At 43.2% G+C, this 11,933-nt stretch overlaps 1 protein-coding gene across 2 annotated transcripts; it reads right to left on the bottom strand.

Annotated features, from left to right (window-relative positions):
• Positions 1 to 1,829: 1,829 nt before the first annotated feature.
• On the bottom strand, positions 1,830 to 4,089 carry c11h15orf61 (chromosome 11 C15orf61 homolog). 2 transcript variants are annotated; one of them, XM_018752564.2, is made up of 3 exons: positions 4,013 to 4,089; positions 2,690 to 3,034; positions 1,830 to 2,523 (listed from the first exon to the last, which is right to left on the bottom strand). In XM_018752564.2, coding segments are annotated over exons 1-3 (474 nt in total). In that variant the 5' UTR covers positions 4,014 to 4,089; the 3' UTR covers positions 1,830 to 2,395. The 2 variants fall into 2 exon arrangements, with proteins under 2 accessions (XP_018608080.1, XP_018608078.1); XM_018752562.2 differs by lacking the exon at positions 4,013 to 4,089 and adding an exon at positions 3,616 to 3,729 and having other exon boundaries at positions 1,836 to 2,523.
• Between the last annotated feature and the right edge of the window lie 7,844 nt (positions 4,090 to 11,933).

Raw genomic sequence — 11,933 nt, 5'->3', positions numbered from 1 at the left:
CACAATGTCAAGCCCCTGTTCCACCCAGTTCTACTTTGTATAGTCAAAGGTGTCCAGCTTGAGCCGCCCTAAAAACAAGCGTGATTGCAGACTAAGGAGGACACCGAGGCTTACATTTCTTAGGCATGAATCGGCTTTCCGGTTCAGTGAAACAAAGCCGAAGCTCAGCGCTTTTACCTGCTACCTAGTGACGGTGAATGGAATGCAAAATGCAAAATGGAAAGCGTTTTAATCTTCAATGAGTAATTAAGGAGTGCCAACCTGAGCGCTCTCAATGCCCACACTTTAGCTTCACAAAAGATGAAAGAGCAGTGACGGTGAGTGTCATGTACTGACCCCCGCGCCAAGAAAAAGAGAAACGGTCTGAAACAAAGGGTCATATTTCTTCCTTTGTTTTTAAAAGCTCCATCACCGGGGGCATCTTATTGGTAATGATTAGTGGTATGATTCATCTGTAATTATAACCCAGGGTTGGTTGCTCTGATGTCAGACTATATTTAGGGATAAGCAGTTGTCATCACTGCTCCACTCCTGAGACTCAATGTTTGCATCCTCTACCAGTATAAATATATACACACATCCTTGTACCAGTTGAAACACTGCCTGACGACAGCAACACATCAGTCAGCACTAATATCAGACCCAGGAACATGATCTCTAAACCCCAGCCATCGACTCTGCCTGGCCCCTGCTCATCCGTCAGGGTTTTTAACCGCAAAAGAGCAGAAGGTCCATTGATTTCCATGTAATACAAGAAATTATTACTTTCCCTAATTGTTACTGAGAAGGAGGGGACAAGGCAGGAAAGTCAAGTCCTGTGATTAATGCTTTGAACAGCATGGGAGACTGGGGATAGGAATCCATGCACAGTTTGTCAAATGGAATCTCTAAAGGAAAAGTAGAAGGGGCTTCTTCTGTGGAGTAACAGGTACGCCAACTCAGCAATCCACATTATTAGAAATCAAAGTCCTGAGTTGGCAAGGTGGAGGAGATGGAATGAGAAGGACCTGAACAAAGGCCACATTTACTGTCTAGTAATTAAAAACCATTTCATCTGGCCCATACCCTCACCAGCCCAGAGTGCTCACTATTGACAAGGTGCTTAGCTGTGAGTGAGCACAATTTCACTTTAAACATATGAGCTGCAGTTATTTAACTTTGTGCATTAAGAAGGGAACAGCAAATGAGAACATGAAAAATAGAGGATACTGGGCTCAAGCATTTCATCTATTTATTTATTTTTTTTTTTACAAATTTTCTCTTTTGACTGAGAAAGTATTGAAGAAAACACTTGTCATTTAAAATAACACTACAGAAGAAGCAAAAGTGTAGAAAACACGATAAAACGCAAACCAAGGTGGGAAAGCAGCTACCATATAATGCCAAAACAGACATAATACACATTAAGCTGTAGTTTCACGTAACCTTTGATGTTTTTTCCCGTTTAAATATAATCAATGTACTTACATAGCTACTTTGCTCTTACACTTTTCGTAATATCTTTTTATTGCACATGCTCTTTGGAAACTAATTTTGACTTAAAAAACCTACCTTGTACAGTGCACACTTTTTGTTTGTTGTTATACAATGCATATCTTTGTTTCAAATTCAGTTTAATATTGCAAAAATACAGCACATTGCATGTATGCCAGTTTACAAATCAAACATTATTCCTGTTGATATATTTCAAGGCAGACGTTGAAATTCGTCACCGACATACTAAACCTACAAAAATGGAAACGTAAAGTGTTCCTTAGAAAGAGATTTATTGTGAAAGTTAAATATATAAATATGATTCAGGACACATGAAAGGAATGTGTTCAATAAATTACAAAACCCAAAATCCTGAATTCAAGAATAGCAGCAAATTAGCAGGCGATACCATTCCTTTTTAAGAGCACAACTCACACAGTGCGTAATAATTTAGTTTTCTTCTCCGGATATAATTTGATGCACTTAAATCTGCTGTGAAAAATACTCAGTTTTCAAATGAACTGGATACGCAAAAACAGTTCTGGTATACGCTGCAATTACGTTCAAATCCAAAGTGTGCCTGAAGTTCAAATCTTTGCTAAAACATTAAAACATCTCAGTAAGACAACTTCCTGGAGACAGAAGAGAGAGTGGGCATGTATCACATATGCATGGGTATCACATATAATTTGTAAATAATCATATATGTATTTTTTAATATAGCAGTAGATGTGTGACATGCATCATATTACGACAAACAATGTGGCGTTTCAACATAAAACAAAGTCCGTATGTAGCGAATATTGCTTGAACAAGATGTTACACTTTGAAGGCTTTCTTCAGGAAAATCCTAAATGTGATGCCTTTTAACTATTAGGAAGCAACTAAATACATGTGTGTCTTACAGAGCCATTATCCGTCATCAATACCGGGCCCCTTCTCTCTCTTTATACAGGAAGTACACGGTGACAGGGCCAAGGCTCGTCTTCACCGTCTCCGATGCTCCAAGCATGAGCCAAGAGCCGAGCCCGTAGGCCAGCGACGGAACACCTGAGAGGGAGAGACAAGGTCTAAGTAGAGTACTTACACCACACCGTGGATTAAAAGCACTGCATTCAGAATATAAAGAAGCGCCGAGAAAGACAAACGCAAGAGATGAGGAAAAACATTAAGGCGAGGGCGCGAAGCCATTTGCATTTCTGCTCTCGGCACGAACCGAGGTTGACGAACTTGAGAACGGCGAAGAACTTATTTTCTAGCTCCAGGTTCTGACACGGCGCTTTGGTGCAGTGGTACTTGATGAAAGGGAAGCAGCCGGTCCTGAGGATGTGGTAGTTGGCCCCGGCGACTTCCCAGTTGAAGTTGGACAGTCCGAACTGATCGTTGGAAACGTCGCCGTAGCGCACGCAAAACGAAGTCCAGGGTGGCAGGTTGCGCTGCAGCAGATGGCGCGTGAGCACCTCCGAGGCGCAGGGACGTAGCCCCGCTTTCCGGAACGTGCTGGGGAACAGCAGAACTTTCAGAAATACGCCATGGATATGGCGCAGAGCCTCCGTGATCACTACAAGGGAAAACAATGCTGCATCAAACATGCTTGACAGTATGAGTATATATAATATGAGTATGAGTATGCATCCTTAACACGCAGGTACAGACTGCTGAGTGAGCAGCATGAATGCCAGGTGGTCACTACTGTGCAATTTACTCGTTTTACGTCCCCAGTGCAGAAAAGTAGACTGGGCTCAAAAATAATATTTGCATTAACTTTCTTAGCAAATAAAATAAATAGCAGGGAGAAACGGATCTTCTCCAGATTATAAGTCTAGGGGCCGCGAAGCCTTGCGACGAGTTCATCACGACACTTAGCTGCACTCGTCCAGAGTAAAACACATATGATCGTCGACTCTGTCACTGAGACCATGATGATGAACATGATGATGAACATGATGATGAACATGATGAACATCATCCGGAGCCCACGACGACGTGACACAGTGAGTGAGTCACACTGACTGTGCCAAAACAACATCAACTGACTGTGCGGTTGGCGCGCAGGACTCCGCGGCTGCCTGCTGTATTCGCCTATTTTAGCATCGAATTTCAGCTGAATACAGGTTTTGGCACTTTCGTATAACGATTTACCTTGCATGCTAATTTACGAACACTAAACAACCCAAAGAACTACTAGGCTTTGCAAACGGCACAATCTGGTACCGGCGTAGGTGCCCTTCTATTTCCTTCCGAGTGGAAACACATTCCGGATGACTTAGTTCCTGCGCTGTACTACTTCTCGATTTTCCGTACTACGACAGGTGGAAAATAAACAATGAAGAGGAGCGGGCAGATTTTAAATCGATATATGCTTTAAGAATGCACAAATAAGCTCTTAAATGTAAAACTCGGTGGAACTACTACTGTAGGACATTGACTCGCTGACACGGGGAGCCTCGGAGTTCCGTTGTTGTCCACCACGCTGAGCTCGCACTTACTTGCTTACTTATGTCAATTTTAAATTCAAACGAATGATGCGTTTACTTACTAACTCTGACATTACTCGTTTTTCTCGTATTGATGATACTAAGTAAGTGCAACGAAACTTGAAAAAACCGAGTAAGCATGAAGCAAGGCTGCTGAAAACCGTCGAAATTAGATCATCATCAATCATGTTGGGATCAAAAATGGCCGTTTCGTCATTTCTTGGCATAAAAGGTTTTATCGGCTGGTATAGAGATTACAAGACCCAAAATGAATACAAAGAACGAAGAATACTTGTTACAACGTAACAGTTAGTAAAGAAGTGTCGCAATGTTGTATTTTGAAATGAATTAATTAGTTGAGAAGGTAACATGTCCACACCTTGTGACCAAAGCAAGAATATTATATCATATAATGCAGACCGGCCTGTAAAAAAGTCCAAAGAATTCTCTCATTTTCCATCCATTTTCTTTATAGCGCAGTTTCTCCCAAGTAATAAATAGTAGTTCATAATAAGGAAGAAGAAAAGCTGTCCTATACTTGACCCTCAAGCCAGCAAAACGCATAATTCACTATCCTGGCTTTGGAGAGAGAGGTTACAGGTGGACCTTGACATCGGTTTAGTTAATGCTCTGCCATCCAATAAATAATAGCGCGATGGATTTTCTCTGTGCCTTTCTTTGGCATGTTAGCGTCACAGCGTTTTGTGCCTATGTGCCACGTTGTAGAAGCAATAACATCCATTTAGTGCGTGTGCACTGTTCATGACATCAGCAGTCTACTTGGCATACTTCTTTTTGAAATACTGAATACATATCCCTCGATTTAAAAGAAAGCAAGTAAGAGATGCAGCTGGGTTGCTAGACAGCCTCTGTTGGATTATGCACCCTGAGAAAGTAGTCTTTACTGAGAATTGTAGTATTAGATGGCATGTGGTGCAGCGGTCAGAGCTCCTGCCTTACTTACATTTATTCATGTATCAGACGCTTTTCTCCAAAGCGACTTCCAATGAGCTCTATGTAGCGTTATCAGTCCACGCACCTTATTCACCGCGGTGACTTACACTGCTAGATACACTACTTACACTGGGTCACTCATCCATACATCAGTGGAACACACACTCTCTCTCTCTCTCTCTCTCTCTCTCTCTCTTTCTCTCTCTCTCTCTCTGTGACTCACACACTATGGGTGAACCCGAACAGCATGTCTTTGGACTGTGGGAGGAAACCAGAGCACGCCAAGTAACCCCATACAGGCACAGGGAGAACATGCAAACTCCACACAGACTGAGCAGGGATCAAACCCCCATTCTCTTGCACCACCTAGGTGCTGTGAGACAGCAGCGCTACTCACTGTGCCACCTGAAGAAGTTTTAGGTTCAAATCCCACGTCTTGCACTAGTACCCTTGATCAAGGCTTTTACCTTCAGTTGCTGCAGTAAAAATTGCCCTGCTGTATAAATGGGTAAATCGCTGCAAGCTAATCTGGAAAAAAGTGTCAGCTAAATACGTTTAAGCAATGGAGCTGTAGGTACTGTCACAGTTAAATATGTGGAATTGTTGCCCAAATGTTTGCTAGTTTAAGCACTTCTCCTCAGTAGTAGAGTGGTAGTGTTGAATAAGATCCTTAGCCTGAGTTGCTCCAGTAAAAGTACTGTATTTTACTACTGTCAATAGACTAATTAATTGTCCCTTCTGTACAGTATGGTAAAACAAAATATAATTGCAAATTCAATGCATCAACTGGATGGAAGATCTTTTTTTTTAATATCAGACAGTAAAAAAACAAATGAATAATTAGAAGAGACTGTACTTAAGTCACAAGTCCGAGGAAATGTAAACGTAAAAGGTTATTAAGCTCAGCCCATGGCTACATTGCCTTACTGCAGGTATTTAAAAAACAAACAATCGTTACTTCATTAACACCTTGTCTTAAAACTGGTATCCACAAGCATATTAGGAGCTGATATTTTCTGACGAATGACTGAAAGATTTCGAGCAAAGGTCAGTGGGCCTCCCGGGACATCCTGAGCGATTGTTCAGTTAATGATACCCCAAACAAACGAGTTTACTAATGATTCCCTGTGCTTGCTTCAGAAAGCACAATCACCCCCTTGTTTGGATGGCTACACTGGAGGCAGTCTAATGAATTTTTTCAACCTGAGAGAGCAGAGATCTTTGGGGAGAAATGAAGAGTGAAGAAGTATTTTAACTTGTCAACTGAAGGATTTGTGTAATAAATTTCTTTTATTAATCAACTCCATAAAACATGCCAATGCTTTCAGGTTCATCAGCAAGTGGTTTAGAAGAACAATTGACATTTTATCCTGATGCTGTGGTCTCTCTCAGAGTTAATTTTCCATTTGGGTGTCTTGTTCTATTAGGGAAAAAACCTGTTCTATAATCTTTGTACTACTCCTCCTTTTGTAGCTCTGCTTATGTTCTGTGCTGTATCACAGTGGTCCAGACTTCAGGGGGATGTGATTACTTACATTTACCTCATATCTTACACTGTCAGATGTTGTGTACACATGAATGTATATGTAATCTTTACTTATAAGTAAGCTTTACTTAAGAGTAACAAAATATGAAAACAACCATTAAAAATGTATATCTTGAGAGAGGAGAAGGAGAGAGAGGAAGAAAGAATTATGCAATAGCAGCCGCTTCATGCAGATAAATTTTTACATTTACAAAGAAGGTAGGGGGGCGCAGTTGGTTGGACCGGGTCCCCCTCTCTGGTGAGTCTGGGGTTCGAGTCCCACTTGGGGTGCCTTGCGGCGGACTGGCGTCCCATCCTGGGTGCGTCCCCTCCCCCTCCGGCCCCACGCCCTGAGCTGCCGTGTTGGGCTCAGGCTCCCCATGACCCAGTATGGGACAAGCGGTTCGGAAAATGTGTGTGTGTGTGTGTGTGTGTGTGTGTGTGTGTGTGTACAAAGAAGATTAAGGGCCAGACTGTGCACAAGTCATTGTCCTTGTCGTTTATATCCAGGACATTTTATAATACTCAAAGAACGGGTATTTCATGTGTATCTGCTAGATTAAACCTGGAGAGTCAATTTTACAACGAGATAATTAATTTAACTTCACCACTTACACTATATTTCTGCGTGATTTTATTCCAAACCCGGCTGACTATGAGGAAACTGAGGTATGTTCATGAGTGTTTTGTTCCCTAGACTGTAAGCCGTGAACAATTACAGGAACTCTGAGTCATGTCTTTCTGCAGACACAAACACACAGCATTATATGTATGTTATTAAAGCCGCAATAGAAGTACAACCACAAGAGTTTCACAAAGTTCCAGTCACATCGCATTGAATACACCGATTTGTTGGAGTCAAAAATATCTTGCAGGAAAAGCTGCATGACAGAACTAGCCAATGGAACATGTCACATATTGATTGCTTACGGCAAACGGTTAGAGAGGGAGAGCAAAAGGAAATTACAAATCTAATATTTGCATGCACAGCCAGCTGCACTGCACAGCCATACAGCTTCTTGTGTATTTCAGAAATAGAAGGTCCGGACCCAAGTTCAAATTCCTATCGGGCATCGTTGTAAAACAGGAAGACCAGAGAGAAAATGTCACTGGGGCCTGCAGCACCGACAACTGGCGCGCACGTGCCGCCCAACGTAGCGAAGTACCGAAGGGACGCGTCGGGGTATAACGAGGGAAAAAGGTGCTCTACGCAGAGAGCCGACCAAAAACCTCACAGTCCGAGACCAACGGAGCAGAATATGGATGGAACGCAGGGGTCCCGAGAACACTGTAAATGATTCGGTGCGAGTCTCCTAGATGCAAAACTGAAGCGGGGGCAGCTCTGAGGCTGTGTCCCCCAAATCCGGATGACAACGCGGAAGAGAGTTTTTCAGTTAAGGCACTTTGTGTCTTGGCGAGCAATAAAAGCACAATTCCAACTGGGACATAACTATAACCGCGCTTGCGATCATACGCAGCCTCTTGTAACGGCTCCGGTTCAAGCGCTCCGCTTTAAAGACGGGGCGGTAGCGGCGAGCTGCAATGCAAATGAACGTTTGACAAAATAATGCAAGTTGCAGCGTAACAAGCGTAAACTCCAGTTTGCCACTAATAATGGAACTCTATTGTCTAAGGGTTGGCATCAGGCTGATGAGGTGCTTATTGTGGCTACAAAGTATGCATTCACATGCATAATGAATTGCTGTATGAATTATTAATGTGTTGATTATTTAGGCTCATCTATCAGAATGATAATGTATTCAGCACCCAGCCACCAACTGTGTTTTATGCATAATTACAGTAGTTGGTTGTATTTAACAAAAATTAAAAAGGACAAACTTTGTACTAATCAATTTTTATATGTTTTGCAACCTAATGAGATCATCTTTCACTTGTTAGCCTTTTATTACTTGAGCGCAGCGTTTCGAAGCAGGGCTTCACCACAAACTGTCCTGAAGTGACACGCTCTCTGCTGGCATCCGAGTACATCCAGAGCTTAATTACTATTCAGAATCATGTAAATGAAGGATTCTTTCGCAGTTTAATTAGTTTTATCTGATTCAGAGCCCTGCGTTCGTGCACGAGCCCCCGTTTGGTTTCGGCTCAGCGCCGACAGAGATTCCACGGGCCGAATGCGACGTGTACTCCGGCCGGTACGCGCACGTTTTAAGTTGTTAATCGCAAAAGCAATATAGCTAAATGACGAATCATTGAGCAAACGGCTAAACGCTCGGAGTCTATTTAACACATTTTTCATTTCGTGAATCGGTTCAGGGCCGCAAAGCCAACGTGTGAAAGTTGTCAGACAACCACTAACGGATACGCTGTAATTGCAGACGCTGATTATGGGTGTGGAATATAATAACTAAGACTGAGGCAGGCAATGGAGCCCTGGGGACATAGACAGATTGCTCCATAGTCCTTTTTAATTTTTGCTTCGGAGTGTGGAGGTGGTAGCTCTGGTCAAGCAGTGCAGCTTTTGTCCTTATGGTAATATACTGTAATGCAAACGCGTACCAGCGCTGTAGGTCTATAGCAATAAAAACCTGGCTGCGTACTGACAAAAGGGAGATCCTGCTTGCGCGCTAAATACAGCCATGACAAATTATGGTACGTTTTTGTTGCGATTCATTCCTGGGCACGTAAGCAAACGGAGCTGGCCGAAGTCAGTGGAAATGCTTGAAACTGATGTTACGGGAAACTGTTTTACGCAGTTCGTTAAAAAAAATTTAGTTAACGCAGCAGTTACTCTGTATAGTTCATGTAATGTATAGCTGTATAGTCTACATAGTGTATACATATTTAGAAATATTGATATATCGTACAGACTATGAATAAAGTATGTATATTTGCATACAATCTAAATCAATACTGAAATAGTTTCGCTAAAATACCGATGAAAAACACTGCTGTAGCTTAAAAATGACACTTTCATCATTATCACAATAGAGAGCACTTTTTACTTTGGGAACGGAGCTAAATACTTTATTGAGGGCTAATGCTGTGGAGGGAGCAGGCAAACGGACACTTGCTCAATCTGAGAATGATGCCTCGGCTGTAAGTGCGTAAAAGCAGTAGGGGCTGAAATGAGTGAGCGTGTGTGTGTGCGTGTGTGTGTGTGTGTGTGTGTGCGCGTGTGTGCGTGTGCGTGGGCGCGCGTCACCTGCCCATCCAGTACGTACTGAAAATGGTGCCACGCGAGCAAGTCCGCGCTCAGCCCGGTTCCTTCACTCATATTCAGCGGAGAGCTCCGCTTCAGATCTATATGGTAAATGGCATCATTATAAGTATATTAAGAGGTCAGCCTAGCCAAGGCCTTATGCCTAAACAGGGCTAATTTTTAGAATTATATTCTAATAGCAATGCCCCTCTCAAATAAATCACCCCTGAAAGAGTTGTTAATAACTAAATGCCAGGTGGTTGCAGTCTCCCCACAGATCCTATTTGTCAACTTAAACGCTCCTGCCAGCACATGCAAATGGCTGCTTGGCTCCTGACCCCGTCTCTCGCCGGATGATGATGGTTTAACTGTATGCTACGCCGTGCCGTATCCTGCCCTCCCGGCGGTCCTCATACGCAGAAAATTCAAATACGAAGAACAGGTACTTTAAAATGAGAATTAAAAAATAGGTTGGAACCGGACAGCGAGCGGCCAGAGACGCCGATCGAGTTCCGCACTGTGAAAAAATGAAAAAACCTTCCATCAAATGTGCTGTTTCAGGATTTTTTTTTTTTTTTACTTATTATGTTTAAACAAAAGATGGCAAAGTGTCAGGCAAACTGGTGTAGATTTATTCTGCTGGTAATGACATGCAGTTTTACAGTTTGTGGCACTTTGGAGATAAAGAGCCATTTTTCCACAGCAAACGTGGTCCCGCTGTGTTGCGAACACTTAGAAAACAATGTGGATATTAATGAAATCCCTTTCCTGATCCATTTATGTCCATTTTTCAGATTGATAGTTGGTGCTTTTCTCAAGAGGGATGTAAATCGCGGGACGCAGCACAGATGTACATTTAAACACTTCATGTTCGCACGCAGGCGGTGTCCCCCCCGTCCTCCCAGACTCGCGCGTACAACGCGCTCGTACGCCGACGAGCACTTGAAACCGACCGATCGGTCACTCCTCGAAGCCGCAAGCCTCTAAACTGCAACCTCGGCCTTGAAATCAGGGAGCAAACTATGTAAATAAATGAATAAATAAAAGGGCACAGAGCAGATTTAGCGCCGTATTGATCACGCCGTGGCTCCCGTCTAGTTAATACCCAGGGCCGGCTGATGGGCAGGCTCCAGAGAGCCATTTACCAAGTCGGCAAGAATCAAGCAGCCCTTCCTCCATTGTCAGACGTAACAAAGCCATGTGAAATACGAGTGCGGATTGTACCTGTTTTCTATAGCCTACGTTTTCATTAAAAGCCGTAATCCAGCAGCTGAGGCTCCATTACCGCACAATGTGCTACAGGGATACAAGGGCAAACATATGCGACCCACTTCTCCCCTTCACGTCAAGCGAAAAAAAAAAAAAAACAACAAAAAAAGGGATGGGGTTTTTTTTTTTTTTTCCTTTTGCAACAGGTCTGAATGTAAATGGATGCTGAAATCCAGACACGTCTGCACACATGTCTCGCTGCGGTCAGCGCCGTGTGTGCCGCAGTCGGGCCGGGACCGGACAGGGGACTCCACCTCCCGTAATGACCGAGACCACTTAGCGTCCCATCCTTTGTGGCCTTTAATGTTCACGCTGTTTAATTTGTAGAAGGCTCTCTATGTATCGGGCCAAGTGATGCTCCTCGTTAAGGGCTATAATTACAATATCAGGTTACGGCTCCATTTCGGCTAAGCTGAGCTTGGAATTTATTTCGACATATTTCCTCCTCGTTTGAACACCATGGATGTGGGTGCAGTGTGACACGTGCGCCTCTGACGTACCTTTTTAAGACTAAATGCCATTTGCTGCACGGTGACATTAATTCCGTCTCCTCTTGTATCGGTGCCTTCGTGTTGGGGCAACGCAGCGAACAGCCATGTAATTACAAAGCAGTAGTTCTGCCTTTAACATCTCCGAGCTCTACAGAAAGCCTCATTATCACACACTGCTTGACTCTGATCATCTTTAGCTTCGCTCACACCCTTGTCATTTGAGCTCTTCTGCCACTAAGGATGTAGTCATTACAATCTGGTTTCAGGGAAACACGTGGATACTACAGAGAGAACAACACTTCAGCGTAAGGCATTTCCCTTTTTATCGCTATTATCTGTAGCAGGTCCCCTTAGACCGGAGCGATGTGCCGCGGGGCTCCGGGCATCAACGTGGGAGCGTCACTCTAGGATGTGTCAAAATCTAGTTAAACAACAGTAAACTTTGCTTTCGACTTTTCGCAGATTATCTAAAGGAGAAACTAATAACTTTGTAATCCCATATTCGCTTCTTCTCCTGATTTGCCAAACAAAACCGCACAGAAATGCAGACTGACAGCTGGTGAAAAGCTGCCTAAGCATGTGTT

The sequence above is a fragment of the Scleropages formosus genome, chromosome 11 (assembly GCF_900964775.1).
Source record: "Scleropages formosus chromosome 11, fSclFor1.1, whole genome shotgun sequence".
Classification (NCBI taxonomy): domain Eukaryota; kingdom Metazoa; phylum Chordata; class Actinopteri; order Osteoglossiformes; family Osteoglossidae; genus Scleropages; species Scleropages formosus.
This window is presented reverse-complemented; position numbering and strand designations above follow the sequence as displayed.

Coding starts and splice junctions, on each gene's coding strand:
- c11h15orf61 (XM_018752562.2), bottom strand. Junction 2,524..2,689: donor TCTCAAGTTCGTCAACCTCG/GTTCGTGCCGAG, acceptor TCTCCCTCTCAG/GTGTTCCGTCGCTGGCCTAC.